This window comes from Trichechus manatus, unplaced genomic scaffold (assembly GCF_000243295.1).
Source record: "Trichechus manatus latirostris isolate Lorelei unplaced genomic scaffold, TriManLat1.0 scaffold00041, whole genome shotgun sequence".
NCBI classification, from domain to species: Eukaryota; Metazoa; Chordata; class Mammalia; order Sirenia; family Trichechidae; genus Trichechus; species Trichechus manatus.
Window position 1 is genome coordinate 9604052 of NW_004443977.1, and position 21641 is coordinate 9625692.

The 21641-nt window shown below is 36.1% G+C and overlaps 1 protein-coding gene across 7 annotated transcripts in view; it reads right to left on the bottom strand.

Moving 5' to 3' along the window:
- USP37 (ubiquitin specific peptidase 37) overlaps window positions 1-21641 on the bottom strand; it is an 81810-nt gene that overhangs the window by 56890 nt on the left and 3279 nt on the right. For 3 of the 7 annotated variants that reach the window (XM_023731298.1, XM_023731301.1, XM_023731303.1), the window contains exons 2-9: window positions 19766-19861; window positions 16737-16799; window positions 14930-15151; window positions 9742-9913; window positions 7539-7636; window positions 4933-5111; window positions 4109-4186; window positions 1851-1948 (exon numbers count right to left, since the gene is read on the bottom strand). In XM_023731298.1, coding sequence (XP_023587066.1) covers window positions 1851-1948; window positions 4109-4186; window positions 4933-5111; window positions 7539-7636; window positions 9742-9913; window positions 14930-15085 — 781 coding nt within the window. In that variant the 5' untranslated portion in view covers window positions 15086-15151; window positions 16737-16799; window positions 19766-19861. Of the gene's footprint in view, window positions 1-1850; window positions 1949-4108; window positions 4187-4932; window positions 5112-7538; window positions 7637-9741; window positions 9914-14929; window positions 15152-16736; window positions 16800-19722; window positions 20063-21641 lie in introns of those variants that run through there. The other 4 variants (XM_004376316.3, XM_004376315.3, XM_023731299.1 and 1 more) reach the window with 4 other exon arrangements.

The following is a 21641-nucleotide window of genomic DNA, read 5'->3' on the forward strand; positions in this document are numbered from 1 at the left end:
GTCCTGAGGCAATCTCTTGAGATATAAAAGACAGAAGTGAGCAATGAGACAGGGGGACCTCATACCATCAAGAAAGCAGTGCCGGGAGCAGAGCGTGTCCTTTGGACTGGAGTCCCTGCGCTGAGAAGCTCCTAGTCCAGGGGAACACTGATGAGAAGGCCGACAGAGAGAGAAAGACTTCCCCTGGAGCTGACGCCCTGAATTTGGACTTTTAGCCTACTTTGTGAGGAAATAAACTTCTCTTTGTTAAAACCATCCACTTGTGGTATTTCTGTTATGGCAGCACTAGATGACTAAGACAGGTGGGGAGGGAGGGTGAGGGTTATCTACTAACTAGATAGCAGATAAGAATTATCTTAGGTGAAGGGAAAGACAGCACACTCTACAGGGGAAGTCAGCACAACTGGACTAAACCAAAGCTAAGAAGTTTCCTGAATACAGTCAAACACTTCTAGAGACAGAGTAGCCGGGGTAGGGGTCTGGGGACTATGCTTTCAGGGGACATCTAGGTCAACTGGCATAACAAAGCTTCTTAAGAAAATGTTCTGCATCCTATTTTGGTGAGTGGCATCTGGGGTCTTAAAAGCTTGTAAGCAGGAATCTAAGATGCATCAATTGGTCCCAACCACCTGGAGTAAAGGAGAATGAAGAACACCAAAGACACAAGGGAAGTATTAGCTCAAGAGACAGAAAGGGCCACATAAACCAGAGACTTCATCAGCCTGAGACCAGAAGAACTAGATGGTACCTGCCACCAATGACCGCCCTGCCAGGGAACACAACAGAGAGTCCCGGATGGAGCAGGAAAAAGGTGGGGTGCACAACTCAAATTCTAGTAAGAAAACCAGACTTAATGGTCTGACTGAGACTGGAGGAACCCTGGAGAGCATGGCCCCTGGATTCCCTATCAGCCCAGAACTAAAACAACATCCAAAGCCAACTCTTCAGACAGGGATTGGACTGAACTGTGGAACATAAAGTGATACTCGTGAGGAGTGTGCCTCTTAGCTCAAGTAGATGCAAGAGACTAAACCGGCAGCTTCTGTCCAGAGGTGAGATGGGTAGGCAGAGAGGGTTAGGAGCTGGTTGAATGGACATGGGGAATCAGGGGTGGAAAGGAAGAGTGTGCTGTCACAGTATGGGGAGAGCAATCAGGGTCACATAACAATGTATGTACAAATTTCTGTATTGGAAAAATAAAGTACAATTAAAAAAAAAAAAAGTGATTCCTAGAATCTTGATCAATTGGATTCTCTTAAATTATCAATTTCTAAAACTCATGCCATATTTGAGCTTGCTTCTATTTGATTTCAAGCTGATGTAATATTCAAATCAATACAAAATATCTGAGTGTCTAAGGATTTCAGAGGATCAGAGAGATGTAAGTGTTGGGAAATACTAACAAAAATTCATGGACAGATCAACTTTTATTTTTAAAAAAATTAAATACAAAGTAAGTGTAAATAACTGCTTTAGGCATTAATTTCAACATTTTCTCCTGCAGCTTCTAATAAGTAGCAATACTGATAAACTTTAATTGCAACCACTTAAACTTCACTGGTTCATTCTATGGTCTAGGCACTTTGACAATGAAAGAGTTTATTTCTAGGCAAAAACGAAAGAAGAAGGTAAAGACTAGATTCCTTGTAAACAGATAAAAGCTCCCTTATCTTTCCAATACTTCAAAATATTTAGCCAAGTACTGGGAACATTTTGGTGGCCAATAACTAGTACTGAATTATGCAGTATTCCTGAACAATGTAGAGAGATATGTCCTGATTTAGGTTTTTGTTCCTAGTCTAATAGAATACAACATATAATTAATGAGTATCTTTAAAAAGACTACTTACCTGATGTCCTATTCTCTTCTGACTGCTTCAAACTCAGCTGTTTCTCTCTACTGCTGGTTAAATACTTTCTTGAGGGATCTGTCATAGCCTTGTTGTTCCTACAGTTAATAATTCTAAATCAACACAACATTGCTAATAATTTTAAACCAATATAAAATATAACATCAGATATTACTCTTAATTTTAAATAGCTACCATTAAAAAATTTACATTCCAAGTGCTGAAATGATTGATATGCTTTAAAGTTAGGCTACAAGGTGTTAAAGCCTCAAGAGGCTGACTACTTAAAGCAAATGAGAATCATGCAAATAAGCTTTCATTACCAAGTCAAGAGCCAATCCAATTCATGACCCTGGGAGTTAAAATAAAATGAGCACTTTCTTTATATAAAAGTCTGATCAGAGACAGTAAGATTGCATTAGACTTTTTTGGCCAAGAGCAAGACCAGACAAAATTATTTAGCTACTAAGGCCAAAAGAATAAATTAAAATGTAAATTATTCAAGGTTGGTCGTTTTATAGAGTAAAACAAAACAGACCAAAAAAAAACCCAGAATGTTCTGGTAGTCTATACGGATTTGAAATAGTATTTACTAAGTGTCAACAAGACTTCAATTCACAGTGATTAAATATTTTAAGTTTGTGAACACTAAGTTAAAAGTTCTTAAACAAGGCTATTTTTGTCCTCCCTCTATTATCCCAAATATCTGAACCCATGTAAGTAGAGTGTCCACTCAGTGTTCATGGTCTGATTAAACGTGCTAATTTTAGGGGAACCATTGTAAATTAGGAGCCCTTGTGGCGCAGTGGTTAAGAGGTCAGGCTGCTAACCAAAAAGTCGGCAGTTCAAATCTACTAGCCGCTCCTTGGAAACCCTATCGGGCAGTTCTACTCTGTCCTGTAGGGTCACTATGAGTTGGAATCGACTCAGCAGCAACAGGTTTGGTTTATTTTTTTATTGTAAATTAAGCTGGTAGCAGACAACACAGATACTCCATCCAAATTTCCATTTTTATGTCCTCTCTTCCACATCTTGAACCCAACTTCAAAAGCCAGCACCTAGGGCTCTCGTTCACAGGACTGTCCTCAAGCTACTAGAGATACTTTCTTTGCTCCCACACTTGGAGAGTCACAAGTAAGGTCAGGTGCTAGAGTACCAAAGCCCAGCTCCCTTGCTTTAGATCAGAACAACTGTAAGGTGGAACTTACATAACAGATTTCCTCTCTGGATCCAGGACGAAGCCTAACCTCTGCATGACTTTTGTCTGAGATCACACCCATGCTTGGTTTCCTGCCCTTGACTGACTTCCTTTCCTCACTCCTTACTGGTCTCCCCTGGAAGCACTTCCTTAATAAATCATTTGCACACTAATCTTCATCTCAGGGTCTGCTTCTAGGGAACATGATCTGTAACAGGTGGTACCAGAAGTAAGCCTAGGAAGCAGATTATCAACTAATTTCTGTTAAGATATGAATTAAAGAACTAAATGATAACCGCATAATAAGTTTTCTCCCCCAACCAGTTGCTATTCAGTGGATTCTGATTCATGGTGATCCCACGTGTGTCAGAGTAGAACTGTGCTCCATAGGGTTTTCAATGGCTGATATTTCAGAAGGATTGCCAGGCCTTTCTTCTGAGGCACCTCTGGGTGGGCTCAAACCTCCAGTCTTCCCGTTAGCAGCCCAGCATGTTAACCGTTTACACCATCCAGGGACTCCCTTTCTCCCCCAGAAGACAAAAAAATCCTCACATGATAGGAAGAGGATCAAGACCTCCCTGTTGCAGGTCTACCCCCTTTTGTTCAACCCAGAAAATACCTCTGAAAGTTTGGTGCTCCTTGCCTAGAACCTGTGGAGGGCTCATATCCTTTCACCCCTAAGCCAAACTGACTTTTCACATAAGGTTGAAAGAAAATAATAATAAGGATAAAGGTAAGAGGGAAAGAAGGAGTTCACACTAAAGGAGCAGCCAGCAAGAAACAGCGGTTTAGAGTTTTTCACCTCTATTTCTCCTCTATGTATTAGAGATAAAAAGCTAAGATAGGAGAAGTACAATGAAATAACCAAAGCAGTATCAATGGCAAAATCCCCTGTGCACTGAGTCTACAATTTACTGTCACCAGAACATTATCAATTCTGCTCTTCTCTCTTCGGAATTCCTATAAATTGAGTGCTATCTCCCCAATCTTCCCTAGTGGTTATAATTACCAACAAAAGAAACACTTATCTAGTGCCATGAAGGCTCGTAAAGCAACTTACGATGATGAATCATTTTCCTTCGGGTAATCTTCATTCAACTCTGAGCCAGATGACAGCATTCTTTTCCTCTTTTCAGTCCTGTAGAAAATATAGGTAAAGATGTAATTAAAAAACAATCACACTGCACCCATTAAAACTATAAACCACCCCAGAGTATGGTCCCTGGACACCCTTTTAACTCAGTACTGAAGTCACTCCTGAGGTTCACCCTTCAGTCAAAGATCAGACAGACCCATAAAACAAACAATAATACGCATAGTTCAACCATGTATACGAGACTAAATGGGCATGCCAGCCCAGGGGCAAGGACGAGACAGCAGGAGGGGACAAGAAAGCTGTATGAATGAAAATGAGGAACCCGAGTGTGAGATGGGGAGAGTGTTGACACGTCATGGTGTTGGCAACCATGTCACAAAACAACACGTGTATTAACTGTTTAATGAGAAACTAATTTGCTCTGTAAACCTTCACGTAAAGCACAATTAAGAAAAAACAAATTACACTAAAAAACAAAAAACTATAAACCAGCATACTCGAAGACAGGAACTGTGACTACTGTTATCTAATTCTCTACAACATATTTAAATTAATATACTATATATTTACATGCTTAATATGTATAACTAACATAAACCACATAGAAACATATTTCTAATTAACTACCAAAAACGCATTCTATACTTTCTTTACTTTCTCTAACACACTTTACTCACTAGACTTTCTCCTTCTTTTCTTCCTCAAATTAATGGTCTTTCTAAAAGGCCTAAAAGAAACTTATAAACAGATACAGCTAATGACTAAGTATAAACAAAAGTCTTTCATACCTATTTTCTAATAACCCTGATCTAAGAGGTGTTGATGTAGATGTCAAAGAAGGAATTGTCCGGGTGACAGGTATTCCACTTCCTGCTGTAGTCTTAATAGATCCTCTACTTGGGTTACCAAGAACTTTTCGAAATGGAATATCATCTTTAGTTTCCAAACTTCCCCTTTTTGAAGAGGCCTGTAAGAATAAAGTTTAAGATAGCTAAATCTTCAAATTAATTGGAATACTTTTAGACCAGTGATTCATACATGGGAGCTTTTAAAAAAAATACCCACAACTTGGGACATATCCCCAGAGATTCTACCTTATCGATCTGGAGTGGGGCCCATGTATCAGTATTTTTTTATAGCACTCCAGGTGATTCTAATGTACAGACTGTACGAAAAACTGAGTTTGACACTTATTTTCCTGTAGTAATCTTATAAACTTAAAATTCCATAGCACAGCTGGAGGCAGAAAGCAAGAACCCTGCTTTGAATTACTAATTAAAAAAAAAAAAGACATCATTCTAGTAATCAGCATGAGACTAAATCCTTGGGGAAAAATATATCCAATTATGATTACGATAAAGTGACACAGCAGTGAGAAAAAGAAGCAACAATGATATTTAGTTACCACAACTTACATGCCAAGTCACATATACCTCATATGACTCTTGAGAGGGTTCTAGCTTAGAGGAATGAAATAATTATATGTAACAATCGGGGGTAGGAGGGTGAGATAGAGTGCATGGGCAGAAGACAAATCAAGAGTCTATCCCAAAGATACAGCAAGAACATTCAGAGAACACCGCAATTTAAATATATAGGTTAGGAAATAGTACTTTAGAGCAACATTTTGTCACGTAAGTTTTATAACTCTACATTAAGAGCTATGTGATTTTACTAAAGAAAATATGGCCAGTTGCTTTCTTTCTACCAAACTACAATCTCAAAGGAAAGAAAAAGATCTCTAAGGTCATCTGGGTGAACGATTTAAAAACTTATTTTCGAATAGGTGATATATTTTCCAAGTTCAAAAGTCAAAATAATATTAAAAACTCAGAAGTCAAAATAATATTAAAAACCATATACTGAGAAGTCTCACTACCACCCTTCCTTATCCCCATCCATCCAGTTCTTCCACTTCTCACTTTCCTATCCCTTATAAATATTCTTCCACTTCTAAATATTTCTTTATGCAAGTGTAAGTTGATATTTTTATTTTCCTTTGTTATACAAACAGTAGCAAACTATATATACACTATTCGGCATATTTTCAAACATTTTTGAATTTGACCTCAGAGTCATCACAAATATACTCACTATCTTGATTATAATGATGGTTTTACAGGTGAATACATATATCAAAGCTTATCAAATTGTATATTTAAATATGTACAATTTACTTCATGTCAATTGTACCTCAATAAACCTCCCAGCCAAATCCAACCTATAAAAAGAACCTAACAAAACAAAATCTTACTCACTGCTTAGTCCAGTAAATGGACTAAATAATCCTTTATGCACAGCCAGATAGAACTCATACAATTACTTAGTGGAGAGCCTCAAAGTTTCTCTTACTTTAAGAAGTTTTTTATTGCTTATGGGGTAACCAAGTTTCTATTAAAGGCGATGAAAAAATTTGGAAACAGATAGTGGTAATGATTATTCAACATGGTGAATGTAATTAATGTCAGTGAATGGTACATGTAAAAATAGTTGAAATGGCATATGTTCTGTTATAACATTATCATCATAACATATATCCACAATAAAAAACAAATAACAACTAAGAGAAATAAAAAGATAAATGGTAAAATTAAAACAAACAAAAAAACACATCACTTTAACAAATTTAGCTGTCTGGTTTTTCTTTGCAAAATAAATTAAAAGAGACATAGGACTGCTAAGTTGCGATAAGAGTATTTATTAGTGCACAGCAAGTCTTAACAGCTAGTTGAATTATATGTTAAAGAAAAACTATTTAAAAAAACAAACAGAAGCCATCAACAAAATAGTCTGGTATCATATAGCATAGAGGCAAAGTTCATAATGTAGAACAGACCCAAAGGGCATCACAGAAATAACAGCAGCAAACATTTATAGGGTTGTTAGTACATGATACAATGGGCTAAGCACTTTTACACGCATTATCTCATAGCAATTCTTGAAATATTATTGCTATTTTAGTTTTACAGACGGGTAACGAGGCTTAGAATACTTAACGAACCTCCTCAAAGACCCCAGCTAGTAAGTGGCAGCACCAAGCCTCAAAGCCGATCTAATTCCAAAGCCACGCTTTTAAAAACTACACTTTACTGTGGTTCATAATGATGACCATAAGACAACAAGCAAAGGTTAAATTGTGTTCAGTAAAACTATATGCAAGAAAGGAAGAATGTGATAAAATTTAGAAAGATTTTCATAAAAATAGTTGGAGAGAATAAGATGACTAAAATGGTAAATTTCAGATACCTGGAAAATACCCCTGTGACAATGCCAGAAATATTAGGCATTATAGTCTATAAAGTCTACTTCCTGCAACTACCTAACAGAACATACATGCCAGTCTGTCCGTGACTGTTACTAAAATAAAAAAGCAAAAAGATTCAAATAAACACACCTGATTGTCTGAGTAAGAAAGCTGTCTGTTGGTTTCCTTCTGTGAGGTCCTGCTGCCCAGAATAGCTCCAAAACTACCAGACCCCTGAGGTTTCATTGCTGGTTAAAAAAAAAAAAAACCGATTAATTCACTTTAATAAAGAGATCAATCCTTATCATTATTAGCATGTAGTCTTAAGGAAGTGGAAGAAACAGCAGGAAAAAGATAAGACAAATCAAGGTGCTTACTGGTCAATTCTTTCTGATAAAAAGTAAATATGACACACAGTAATTAAAATTTAGAGCTAGGATCTCAAGCAAAATATTAAATAGCATGCAGAAATTTGGGAAATTGTAATAGAAGGCTAAATTTTAAAACACAAAAAAAGAAAATGCTAGAAACTCTTCTACATAAATACTTAGTAATTAACACTATGGAAAAGTCAGTCACACCTGTGTATTTATTGCATGAACACTGCCACTGGAAACCAAGGAGAGAAAGACGTCCAAAATAGTGATAGGTACACCTCCAATAACATATACTCCAGAGCATTATATATATTCCAAAGCATTCACTAAAAATTTATTAAGAATAAAAGGCTTCTATTCCAAAGAAATCAATGCTAGTTTAAAGAACATGCAAGGCACTGTATAATATGAATTTGTATATTCTTTTTAAAGTATTTTATATTTTAGTTAGCCAATTTTCCACTGATGATAGCTTAGAATGTTTTAATTTTTCCACATTATAAATAATGCTGAACATTCTTTCAGTACCTTCTTATAGTAGTAGAATTATATTTGCAGGATAAACACCTTAGAATTAAAACTGCTGGATTAAAGAATACACATATTTTAAATTTAAACTGATATCACCAAATGTTGTTGTTAGTTGCCATCAAACCGGCCCCTGACTCATGGTGACCCCATGCAAAACACAATGAAATGCTGCCCAGTCCTGTGCTATCCCCATGACTGGTTGTGGACTGGACCGTTGTGATCCATAGAGTTTTCACTGGCTGATTTTCAGATCACCAGGCCCTTCTTCCTAGCCTATCTTAGTCTAGAAGCTCTACTGAAACCTGTTCAGCATCACAGCAACACACAAGCCTCCACTGACAGACCTTCATTTTACAGATAAGTAAATTGAAACTCAGGGTATTAAGTGCCTTGCCCAAAACCACACAGGAAATAACAAACAGAGCTAGGATTCAAACCTAAATCTGTTTAGGTCCAAAGCCTGTATTTTTCCATTATGCCATGATCAGATTGAAACTTGGGTCCCCACACAGTTCTCTGGGCTTTCCACTCCAATGTATTTAGAGACATTAATTCTTTAGACAGTGTTTCGATTAATATAGTGGGATAGAACAAAAACAGAAATACACAGTCCCTGATATATTCTAAGGATTTAAAATAGTATTCAATTCCTCGATTCTGAAATCCAATAGTTATTTATCAAATTGACATAGCTCAGAATTGATGGAATGAACACATAATGAGTAGGTACTAAAATGGCAAACAGCCATTAAAAAGTTTTATTTAACAAGGAGAGTAGTGTGTTTGAGAGACATATTAAATACAAGCAAAGTAACACTGCTACATCTTCATTTTCTAATAGTTTTAATGTGTAATATTCAAGTTTAAAAAAACCTCAGAAGTTTTTCACCTATAAAATGTAAGTAATAGTGAAGTACTGATATGTTGACGACTAACAGTACTGGTGGTACACTCATTTTAAACAATAGATTATTCCTAAAAAGGTGCATGTAAATATATTTAAAAAAAAAAAAATCAAAACAATTTTAAATGAAAGCGGTTGGAGTGAGCAGGGGAACTGGATCATACTATATGATTTTCTACAGAATTTAGTTTTCACAGCAAGAATAAAAATTTCAGAATAAGTTTCAAATAGGTAAGCAAGTCCCTAAGATATGATGTAACAAGGTAACTTTTCCCAGTTGTAATTTAAATCCTCCTCCTTTTCTAGTCATGGAAAACCTGGTGGCGTAGTGGTTAAGAACTACAGCAGCTAACCAAAACGTCGGCAGTTCGAATCCACCAAGCGCTCCTTGGAAACCCTATGGGGCAGTTCTGCTCTGTTCTATAGGGTTGCTGTCATATGGAATCGACTTGACGGCAACAAGTTTGGGTTTCGAGTTTTTTTCTAGTCATATTCTTTTATAACTGCTAACATGTCAGACCCTGGGATGATTAGTGCTCACCTGCATGAAGTCTGTTTTGATGGACTGCATCTAGAAACAACCTCATTTCCTCTGCATCTTTACTTGGTACTTTGTCAATGGACAAGAAGCTGTTATCTTGTAGAGTTAACATTAGGCGGCTTTGTTTTGCTCCACTGGGTCGAAGTACCACATTTTTAATGTTATGAGTTAGCTGATTGAGACAAAAGGGAAATCATCACCAACAAATATAAGACAATGAAGTACAATAAACTGTCTAATGAATATTAAACTTTATACTTTCCAAGTTATATTTCTCACTCTTCACCATAGTAATTTAGTTTTTCTCCCCCCTAACCAAAAAAGATTCCCATTTCTTGATGCGTTTAAGTCAAAGATTTAACTTTCAGGAGGTACAAACACATACTATTAAAAGTCATTTTACAGAATAATCCTAGTACTCTTGATCTTATGGTATGGAATTCATATTTTCAATATAAAATTATAGGGCATAAAATGAGACTAATGAGGCACAGCAGTCCAGGGACAAGGACTAGAAGGCAGAAGGGGACAGGAAAGCTGGTGATAGGGAACCCAAGGTTGAGTAAGGACAGTGTCGATGTGTTGTAAGGTTGTTAACCATTGTCATAGGGCAACGTGTGTACTGTTTAATGAGAAGCTATATCGTTCTGTAAACCTGCATCTAAAGTGAGAATAGCAGCACAATTGGAAGAGCGTAGTTGATGTCTCCGAACAGCACATGTAGAAATTTTTGAAACGGTGTATCTTTGGCTATGTATATTTTCACCAAAAAAAAAAAAAAAAAAAAAAAGGTCGAGAAGGGAAAGCATTGACATGTTGTGGGGTTGTTAACCAATGTCATAAAACAATATGTGTACTACTGTTTAATGAGAAACTATTTGTTCTATAAACCTTCACATGAAGTACAATAAAAAAAAAACTATAGAGCATATAAATTAGTGAGTTAACAATTTCCAGAACCCGTACTGTTATACCATTATCAGTTTAGAAAGAGAAAGATTTTCTTTTTTCTTTGTTGAACAGAAGCTTATTATATGTTAGGCATCTGCAATGTAAAAAGATACATCAATCCAAACTATAATCCTCAAAAGAATTCTAACCTCTTAAAAGCACAATGAAATAAACCTTTGCCAATATAAGAACACCCCCCCTTTTTTTATTGTGCTTTAAGTTTACAATTCAAGTTAGTTTCTCATACAAAAATTTATACACACACTGTTATGTGACCCTAGTTGCTCTCCCTATACTGTGACAGCACACTCCTCCTTTCTACCCCAGATTTTCCGTGTCCATTCAACCAGCTCCTGTCTCTTTCTGACTTCTCATCTCACCTCCAGACAGGAGCTGCCCATTCAGTCTTGTGTAACCACTTGAGCTAAGAAGCACTCTCTTCATAAGTATCATTGTATGTCTTCTAGTCCAGTCTAATCTTTGTCGGAAGAGTTGGCCTCGGGAATGGTTTTAGTTTTGGGCTAACAGAGAGTCCAGGGGCCATGTCTTCCAGGGTCCCTCCAGTCTCAGTCAGACCATTAAGTCTGGTCTTTCTACTAGAAGTTGAGTTCTGCACCCCACTTTCCTCTTGCTCCATCAGGGACTCTGTTGTGTTCCGTTAGGACGGTCACTAGTGGTAGCTGGGCACCATCTAGCTCTTCTGGTCTCAGGCTGATGGGGTAGTCTTTGTTTATGTGGCCCTTTCTGTCTCTTGGGCTAATATGTGTCTCTGGTGTTCTTCATTCTCCTTTGCTCCAGGTGGGTTGGGACCAATTGATGCACCTTAGATGGCGCTCGCTAGCTTTTAAGACCCCAGACGCCACTCACCAAAGTGGGATGCAGAACATTTTCTTAAGAAACTTTCTTATGCCAATTGACCTAGATGTCCCCTGAAACCATGGTCCCCAGAACCCTGCCCCTGCTACTCTGTCCCTCAAAGTGTTTAGTTGTATTCAGGAAACTTCTTAGCTTTCGGTTTAGTTCAGTTGTGCTGACTTCCCTTGTAGTGTGTTGTCCTTCCCTTTACCTAAGACAATTCTTGTCTACTACCTAGTTAGTGAATACCCTTCTCCTTCCCTTCCCACCCTTGTAACCATCAAAGAATGATTTCTTCTGTGTTTAAACCTTTTCTTGAAAAAAATTCCTTTTTTTTTTCAAACTGTCTAAGCAGACTCACTTAACTTTCATTCAAGCACCCTGGAGCTCTGTCGGCTTACTTTTCCTCCTCCTTAGAACTTGTTCAATAACCTGTCTCATACTCTCCCAGACTTTGGATATGTGATACAAAGCAGTAATTTTTATTTTCCCTTGGCTGTCATTTTTCCAAGGCTAAATTAATAAATCTTCCAGTTTCTTTATGATCTAAATAATTCCTGGCAGCCAGGCACAACAAATCCTTATTCTCTCATGTTCTCCCCTAGCAGGCATATACAAAGGTTTCTAAAGTTGCCTTTTGCTGAAGACACACCTCTGAACAGCATCAACACAAGTAGTAATATTTTAGAATTTTCTTTAAGTTAGGGAGACTTGACCTTAGTCAGTTTTTAGATAAGAATGAAGAAACTATTTTACTGGACTTAATTTATGTTCAAATTTTAAATGATATGTATTTTTTAGCTTCAAAGTAGGTATTAAATTCATATCCTTGATCAGAAATTCTCTGGTAAAACACAGTAACACTAGTTCCAGATGCTTTAACTCCAAAATATTTAAATAAGCAGTTTTAGCATGCAAGAGGAAAACAGGCTGCATAAAGGTATTCCAGGCGCTGCCATTTTTAAAAAATGAAACTTAGATATAAGGGGGAAAGTCTGTTCATGAGCAAATAAGATTAGAATAATCATGAATTTGGTTACTTTCACAACTGAGAATTTGATCTACCTCACAATTTTATAACTATTAAATGGTAAGGACTCCCAACTCTTTAAGTCCAGACCTCTCTGCTGGCACTCCAGTCTTGTTTACCTACTGCCTACTAGACGCCAACTTCTGGATGTCGCATAAATCTAACAACTCATCTCCCTCCCCCAATCCTCACACTCTACTTCTTCCCCTCTGCTCCCTATCACAGAGAATACAAAAGGGACTGCTATCCACTCAGAAGCTTGGGAACTCCCAGACTATTTTCTTCCTTACCCTACAAATCTAATGAGTTATGTCTTGTTGAAATCGCTTTCAAATCTATCTTTTCATTGTCTTGCTTTATCCACTGCCTTTTCCTTTGTTCAAGACTTTCATCCCTCACCTACACCTCCAAATAACTTCCTAAATGTCGTTTTTATCTTCCTACTCTCTCCTGAAATAAAGTCATCTGTCTAGTCTCCAAAGGAACTTGAATTTGAGATTCTTGGCTCCTTAGAGCCTGAGCTCCCCTTAGTTTGATGAAAAGGACCTGTTTCCTACCTAGCTATTCAGCCTCTACTTCTGCCACTCACTCCCCACTGTCCATTTATTTTAAAATAACTTTCTTGTTCCCTCACATTTGCCTGTATTTGTCCATATATAGAAATTACCTCAGACTTATCCCCACAGTGTTTGGTAAATTCCTGATTATCCTCTAAATCCTCGACAGAGTACAAACCACTCTCTTCTTTGTGTTATCTCAGTATCTTTGAAATATTTTCACAATTAAAATGAATTTGGCTACTCCTAAGTTTGAGGGGAATGATATCTCATTCAACTCTGTTTTCTTAGCCCTTAGCACAGTATCAGGCACAATGTCAGTGGTTAACAAACAACTGCTGAATGTAAACTGATCTAGAACTGAGATGAGGCTGGAATCACAGACAGAATCATCATGCTCCCAAAGATCTATGTTTACTCGGGGCCAGCTTGGGCTGAGGACTGACAGGATGAATCTCTATTCGAAAAAAATCTTCCTTTTGCTAAGATAAGCACTCAGCGAATATATTTATGTGGCAGAAACTAGTACTGTTTCTAAAACCTGTGTCACTCCCTCCAGCCTATTTAAGAATATCTTTGAGTAAGTCATAAGCAATTTATTTTCACAGTTCAAAAGCAGAAATGGGAATTTTACCTCTGATCAAGTTCTCAAGCATAAACGTATGTATCGTTCTTCTATAGAGTAGTTTAGTAGAAAATGAATATTTTATTTTTGTATAATCTAATTAATAAATGTAGAATTTTAAAGTGCAGAAAAATGTAAGTATCACATTATATTCCTAAATCTAACTCTTATCAAGTTGAGTAGTTCTTTTCAAATTCTTATATTTTAAAAAAAAAAGGCCATGCAATCTAGAACAGTAGAGAACAGAGCATTCTCTGAGACTATCACCCAGAGGCACTCTTTAAACGTAGAACCAAGCCTATCCCGAGATCACCTTTTAGTGAAATAGAGTGGCACACAAAATAAAGGATATTACCCACAATCGGTGCCCTACTTAAAAACCATCAGTATGAAATCAAAAGGTTCACAATTACTCAAAAGCAAAGATGAGAAGATAAGGGGACAGGGAAACTAGAGTACTAGAGAGGGAACAAACAGAACACAATTAAAGAGAATGTTGACACATTGTGATAAATGTAACTAATGTCACTGAACAATTTGTGTGGAGATTGTCAAATGGGAACCTAACTTGCTGTGTAAACTTTCACCAAAAAATCAGTATTATTAAAAAAAAAAAAGATAAGTTCTTGGCTGCAGAAGGTCAGTGTAGAAGTAAAAACAAAATTAACTACTGTTTTTGCAGTGATAAAATGAGCATCTTTCAAAACTTTAGTTAGAAGAAAACAGCAGTAAAGATGACCTTGAGCAATTATCCTTGAATGGTCCATCTTACAACCTTTGGCAGGATTATTTAGGAAACAGGCATTAGCTTTTAGAAGATACCAATGCATTCTATTAAAAGCTAACACTAAATAGTGGTAAATCCATCATATACGTTTAAAAAATAACTGAAGTTATCCTAAAGTGGTTTTTAAGATATCATAAATATATAGTATCCAAACCCCTCTCAGCTTCCTCCCACCTCAGTTGGTGACTACTTCCCTCTCTTTGTTATACCCACCAAACAATGCTGCTGAATAGTTTATAAAACATGTACACAAAAGTACTAGTGTCCTGGAAATAAGAAGAAATATTAGTCTAGGAGGACAACTACCATGATACTATGACACAGAACAGCTATTCACTAAAGGGTCTATTCAAGGTCTATTTCAAATTAAAATTTCGTAATACCTGAAATATCCTTGGAATTCCTCCAGTATTGTAGTGAACCACTAGGCTGACTTTATTCTCTTTTTCCACAATTTCAAAGGATCCTTCTTTCCACTTTGTAATCCCAGTCTGCATACTTCGAATTCTGATAGGACCATGTATCTTCAGGGAAGACATACTTTCTTTAAAAATAAATTGCTTCTAGCCCAATTAAAAAGAAAAAATACTTTCACCTGACAGGTTCTAAGGAAGAAAAATAAAGTAAAATAACAAGTTATAACTTACTAGTGATTAAAATAAGAGTTTAAAAGAGAACTCTTAACGTACCACCTTTCTCCATTTCAATAAACCACTACTATCAAGTACCCTCAAAGGCCCTAAAAGCTTGACAGCACAGGGAAGAAGGGCAACTAGTCACTGACAGTCAGTGACTACTTCTAACCATCTTTTATTTCTTCTGTGAATGTTCTTTTTTTTTTTTTTTGCCATGTGTTCAGTACCTGTGCCTAAATTCTGCATTTTGCATCCTAACAGCCATACGGTAGTCACCAAAGACATGCCAACTAGGAATACTACAGATGCCATTCCCAACGTGATCCTCACTACAATGTGACTAACGTTTACGTTCATCATTTAAGTGCCTATTCTTGCCTTCCTTCATGAATGCTAATGAGTCTTGAATTTCAAATATAAGAAAACATTTCCAGTCATCTGACTCCATTTTTTAGAATGAGTTCCTCCCCAAATATCACATCATATCACCAGACAATTCCTTCCAACAGTCTGCAGTCTACGCATATCTAACAGTCTGCAGTCTAAGAAGCAAATTAATTAAAAACTTAAAGAATATTCAAATTAGTTCAATCACTAGAATTACATTATTTGAGAAAATAATTTTATCTATAGGAAAAACAAACAAAACCTCTCTTCCTAAGAACCACCTGCCATTTATGCTTAATATTACCATTCTTGGAAAGAATTTTCACCAATTTTACCTTTGACTAATATTCAAGGTTCCCTGAATGAACCTCTAATATTAAAACTGACAAGAATGATGAGATGTTTAAGACTTTTCAAACTAACTTACCAACGTCAGCAAGTAAATACATTTATAGTAATACTCAGCAGAGAATATTATTAGATAGTGTGTGTCATATACATTACACATGCACACATGAATACATATACATTCAATTATCTAAAATGGCTAAAACAAGTATACTATTTTCACATCTCTAAAAACAATGCCTCTAAAATTGATTCTTGTTTATAATTTAATAAATTAAAAATTACTAAAAATCAGCTCTGCCTGAACAGCTCAACTAGAAAAGCTGGAGGTAGTCTACAAAGGAAAAAGATTGTAGGCCTATAAATCAAGAATGATCTCTATCACTTACTAATTTGTAACGGAGTAGCACATGCTATTCCAATCTTAGTGTTACAGAATTAAATGTGATAACATACATTAGCACTCAACAGACAGCAGTTATTAATGTTAGGGGAGTTAGTGTCTATTTTCTGAATTTATTCCTTGTCTAAAACACCTCTTTCTCCAAAGGCCCCAGAAAATAAGTTGTTGACAGGGTCACCAATTCAACTGCCTATTAAGTATCAGACAAGTGACATAAATGACTCAAGCAGGCAAAATATGAACAACTGCTACTCAAATCTAGCCAACTGTTACTCTGTAGAAATAGTGAACCTTTGCTAGATCATCTGATTTTTCAAGAAAATGAAGAGGTAAAATTTTACATAAAATTGTCCATTTTTAATTGTGGGCAATGAATTCAAATTTATTTTTAAAAGCCACAAATCAAACAAGACGCACCTGCAGGCAGGATACAGTCTGAGGGTCCCTAGTTCAAGGCTCTATTTACTGTACATCAAATAACTGAGGATAAAAGAAGAAATGTGAGAACGCTTTAAATAAATGTTATACATTTTCATTCTTCTATTATTACACATTCATTTCATCAAACGTTTTTGAGTGCCTACCGTGAACTGATTTAGACAGTATTATAATTGCCTGGGTATGTGAATCCACCAAAGTAACAGAGTTCATCACGGTTTATAGACCTGTTAACATGACTTTTTTTTTTTTTTTTTTTTTTAGTATTTGTCAATCTCTTTAATGATTAGTTTAACAGAAGATTGGTGGAGTCTCACGTTTGCTTTTGTACTCAATTTGTTCCAGTATGTTGTTCTGGCTGAAGTATATAAAGAAAACTTGTCCTCACACAGATTCGTAGTTAGAAAAGGAAGACTTTTCCTTTTTTTTGTATAATTTATTTTATTGTTGAGAATATACACAGCAAAACATACAATTCAGCAATTTCTACATGTACAATTCAGTGACACCGACCACACTCAAGTTCTGCAACCATTCTCACCCTCTTTTTCTGAGTTGTTCTTCCCCCATTAATATAAATTCAGTGCCCCCTAAGGTTTCTATCTAATCCTTCGAGTTACTATTTTAACATGACATTTTGCTCAAACTAGTTACTCTCCAGAAATCTGGGCTAGTAATGTGTGTTTATAATATTTTTTGGCAATTCATAATATTGTCACTTCACTGCTTGCACATGTCCTTTAAGATTTTTTCCACTCTGTCAGCACTGCAAAGAATACATGCCCCCTCTCCTACCCCAGTTACCCATGCCAGAAACATGAAAGTTGTCTTTGATCTTTCTCTTGATGATTACTGGTACTGGATTGGAGATGGAAGGTCCAGAGAAGAGTCCTGTCAATTGCACCTCCAACACCTTCCGGACATCTTTATAATGAACTGCGGACCAACATATCACTCTCTTCCTTAATACCATCTAACAGCTCCCCACTGCACTTAAAATAAAATCCAAATCTCCTTAACATGACATAAAAGTCCTTCACGATCCAGACTCTACTTACCTTTCTATCCCCAACAAGCCCCCAAATCTAGCCATTCTGAACTACTTATATTTTCCCCCAAAAGTCACATGTTCTCATGCCACTATATCTTTGCACACACTGTGGCCTATGTCTGCAGGATTTTTATGCACTCTCCCTATCCATTCCAGCCCTCCTTAATTTCTTCTCCTGGCTATAAAATCAAGGCTCAACTTATGTTACCTTCTTTAGGAAGCCTTTCTTAGCTACTTTCCCCTCCCCTTTTTCTTTCCTCCCACATCCACACTAAGATTGCTTAAATGTTTCTTTCTCTATTCTCCCTTTGTGCTACGTGCTCTACCTCTAGCAGAGCATTTATTACACTGTATTACAAACTGTGTGTTTACCTCTTTGTCTCTATCTAGACCTTGCTATCTCAAGACAGTGAAAGTGTTCTTTAATCTTTGCATCCCCACTAGGACAGTGTCTGACACACAAGAAACAGAAACTCACTGTTCAAGAATTATGAAAAAATTAGTACTATCAATTTTCTTCAACCTGCTGCTAAAATATACAACAGAGGAAGTTAGCCTCTGGAATCATAAATTCTCTTTATATGCCCAATATAGTTATATTTACTAAGCTCTTTACAAGAGTACCACTACGCACTGTGTTACATATAACTTATCTATCGAAGACTACAACTGAGTTTTTTCTATGTGCATCTAAACTTCTCAGTTAAATGCAAAGCTGTCCTCAGACCTTGTTAAGAATTCAATGAGAGAAAAATCATCTATGAAGAATATGAATCAGTATGCAGTTACAGAATGCATTACTAAAACAAAAACAGTAAATTTGCCCAAAACTAGGATTCACATTATGCATTGCTCAAAGAAGAAACTCCATATTAAGAGTTGTATCTCTTTTGAAATTCCTTCATCTTTCCTTATATGTCATTATGGGTCAGGGAGCCAAAATAAAAGGGAATATAAAACTCTATTCTCTTAGAGTTTTCCTTACAGAGTCAAAAGTAAAAGTCACTGACCTTGAAATCTCCAAGGAAAATATGTATTTTAAAAATAACATTTAATGAAATTCTGAAATAAAGTTCCAAAGTTCACTAAAGTATTAGAGAAATAAAAAATGTATTGGTTACTTCTGTTTCTCCAGATATAATTCTCTATGCCTCTCAAACATTTTGGTGCAAAGATTTGGTTAACTGTATAAAATTTTATTTCAAACACTGAAAATGTTCTTAATCATTTCTACTAGCAACCTCTTCTTTCTTCTAAGGAAAAAAAAAGCTAAAAGTGCAGGACATAAAATTGGCAGAGCCAATAAGACAAAACTTTTACTTAATGCCTCAACTTACCCCATTACCTGCTTTTGCACTAAATGAATTAACTATATCTACTTCTGCACATTCATCATATTATCAGGGTTTGCCTTACTTGGCTAAGGGGGGAAAAAAACAAAACTAAGTTTCTTTTTCGGTATCTGGCATGATCCAGTAACAGTTAAACTTTCTATGAACCTAGGACAGACAAGGTTTCTTTGAACTCTGCAATGCTAATTCTCTTATCAAAGCAGTATTAGGAGGACAAAGTATAACAACAACTAATTATTCTTTAAGTATGTACAAAAAGATTCCCCTTTCCCTAAATTTCTTCACAATTAATAAAATTATTGTTCAATTTTGAACATTCCATGAAAGTTCAATCAATAATATTGCAAAAATGTTCCTATTCCTGGTACATTTATTTGAATACTCATATTTTAGGTTCCACTTTGAAAACATCCTTATTCAGAGGGCATTCTGTGGTAAAGCATGCTAAAGCATAAAACTGTTACTACAAAATAGACATAGAAAACTATTGTCAAACCACTGTTTCAGTTCTTGCCAATTTCCAGTCTTGAAAACACACATCCAAAACAAATATATTACTTACTTTTCAGTGACTTACTGAAAAACCCTATGTAATAACAATTCACCTTTATTCTGATCCTTGTGCCAAAGGCAAAGCACTCTTCTTGGGGAACTACTCATATTCTGCAGCTATGCCAGTTCTCCAGAAGCCATCAACTCAGCTAAAGAAAATATAAATGCGTCCTTTTAAAATAATCCAATACAAAACTAAAACTTAAAAGATCATTTATACAACAAAGATTAACCCTTTATTTAAAAACCACAAACTTACTGAAAACATTTAAAATATGATGCTACACACACACACACACACACACAATCAACAGAACTTTAAGAGCACTGCTATACAAAATGAGGGACTCCAACAAGGAGCCAGCACCTTAATTTGTCTTGGTTTATTTACCCTGATACATTTTGAAACTAAAAGAATATATGCTTTGTTGACTTTATAAACATTGTTACATAATGATGTCTTCAAAAATCTTAAAACACCAACATGTGTTGATACATATTTCAAAACGCAGGTAAACCTGGGGCTTTCACTTTCTTTCAAAACTAAATGTGTGGGTTTCCTTCTCAAATTCAAGCCTAAGTCTGAACTTTTCCTGCAGTTCTACTCAAACATCTCTCACTGCCTACTTGAATGCTACAACTTTTAAATTAATTTGTTTGTTTAGTAAAATATCATTTACTGAGCTACTCCAATTTGAAGGCACTGTAGTAGAGATACAAATGTGAAGATACAATCCATGCCCTCATTACAAGGCTCCCCAGACTTCCCTACTTTTGTCCTTCTATCATCATTCAGGCAAGAAATTTCAGCATCAGCTTTGACCTCATTTTCATCCATCCAAACCCCAGCCTTTTCATATAGCTACTATTCTAATTCAGAAACTCATCTCTTTGCCACAACAACCACCTCAGATTTATTATGCAACGTTTACTAAGCACAGTGCTAAGTCTCATACATGCATTATCTCACTTAATTTTCATAATAATCCTAAACGGTAGGGATTATTATTTCCATTTTACAGATAAGCAAACTGAGGCTTAGAGAGAGGAAGTAATTAATCCATGGTCACACAGTCAGGAAGAAACAAAACTAAGTCTACTGCCAGAGCCTACACTTCTATACTCCAACCTCATCGATGAATTGCATCAATTGCTTTCCAGTCTCCATTCTCAGGATTTTTACACCCTATGAATCCTTTACACTACAACATCCTAACAACTACTCTTTTGTTGTTACCAACTAAATTACGCACAAATCGTCTCCTTAACTTTATCCCTGAAGGAGAAAACAAAGTTGTATCTTCTTTTGTATTCCAAGAAAATGCTCTTACTAAGTGCTAAATTGATTGATGCAAATTCCTTCCCAAACATTTTTAATAGCTCGTGACTACTCACAGAAGTAATCCAAACACCTCTCTGTGTTTCGGATTCATATACTTCCTATTCTTTATTTCCTATTTCTAAATACAAATCCTGTTTTACACACAAAAATTACTGAATTTTAACATCTCCTCCCATATCCACCACCACCAACTGACTTAAATATGGAATTCTGCTTTACCTATTATGGAAACCTCATCCTCACTAGGCTTACAGTTTACCCCATTGCTAAAATATATATATAAACCACTGCTCTGATTTCCAAGGACTTCCTTTCCTAAAAAGATCCATATGACAAAATGCACAACAGGATAAAATTAGTGGTGTGGCTAAAAGTAAAGAGGGAAATAAGCCTACATAAAATTTATCTCCAATTCAAAGAATGAATTTGAATGATTTTATGATATAAGAATTGGAAAAATGATCCAAAGCTGGAAAATCCTTCGTTTCTCTTGTGGTCCTCTGTTTTGCAAAAAGATGCTTGTCATAAAATGACAAGACCATCAGTAAACTGGTCCTTCCAAAAGATATGATGGCTCTTACAGTAAG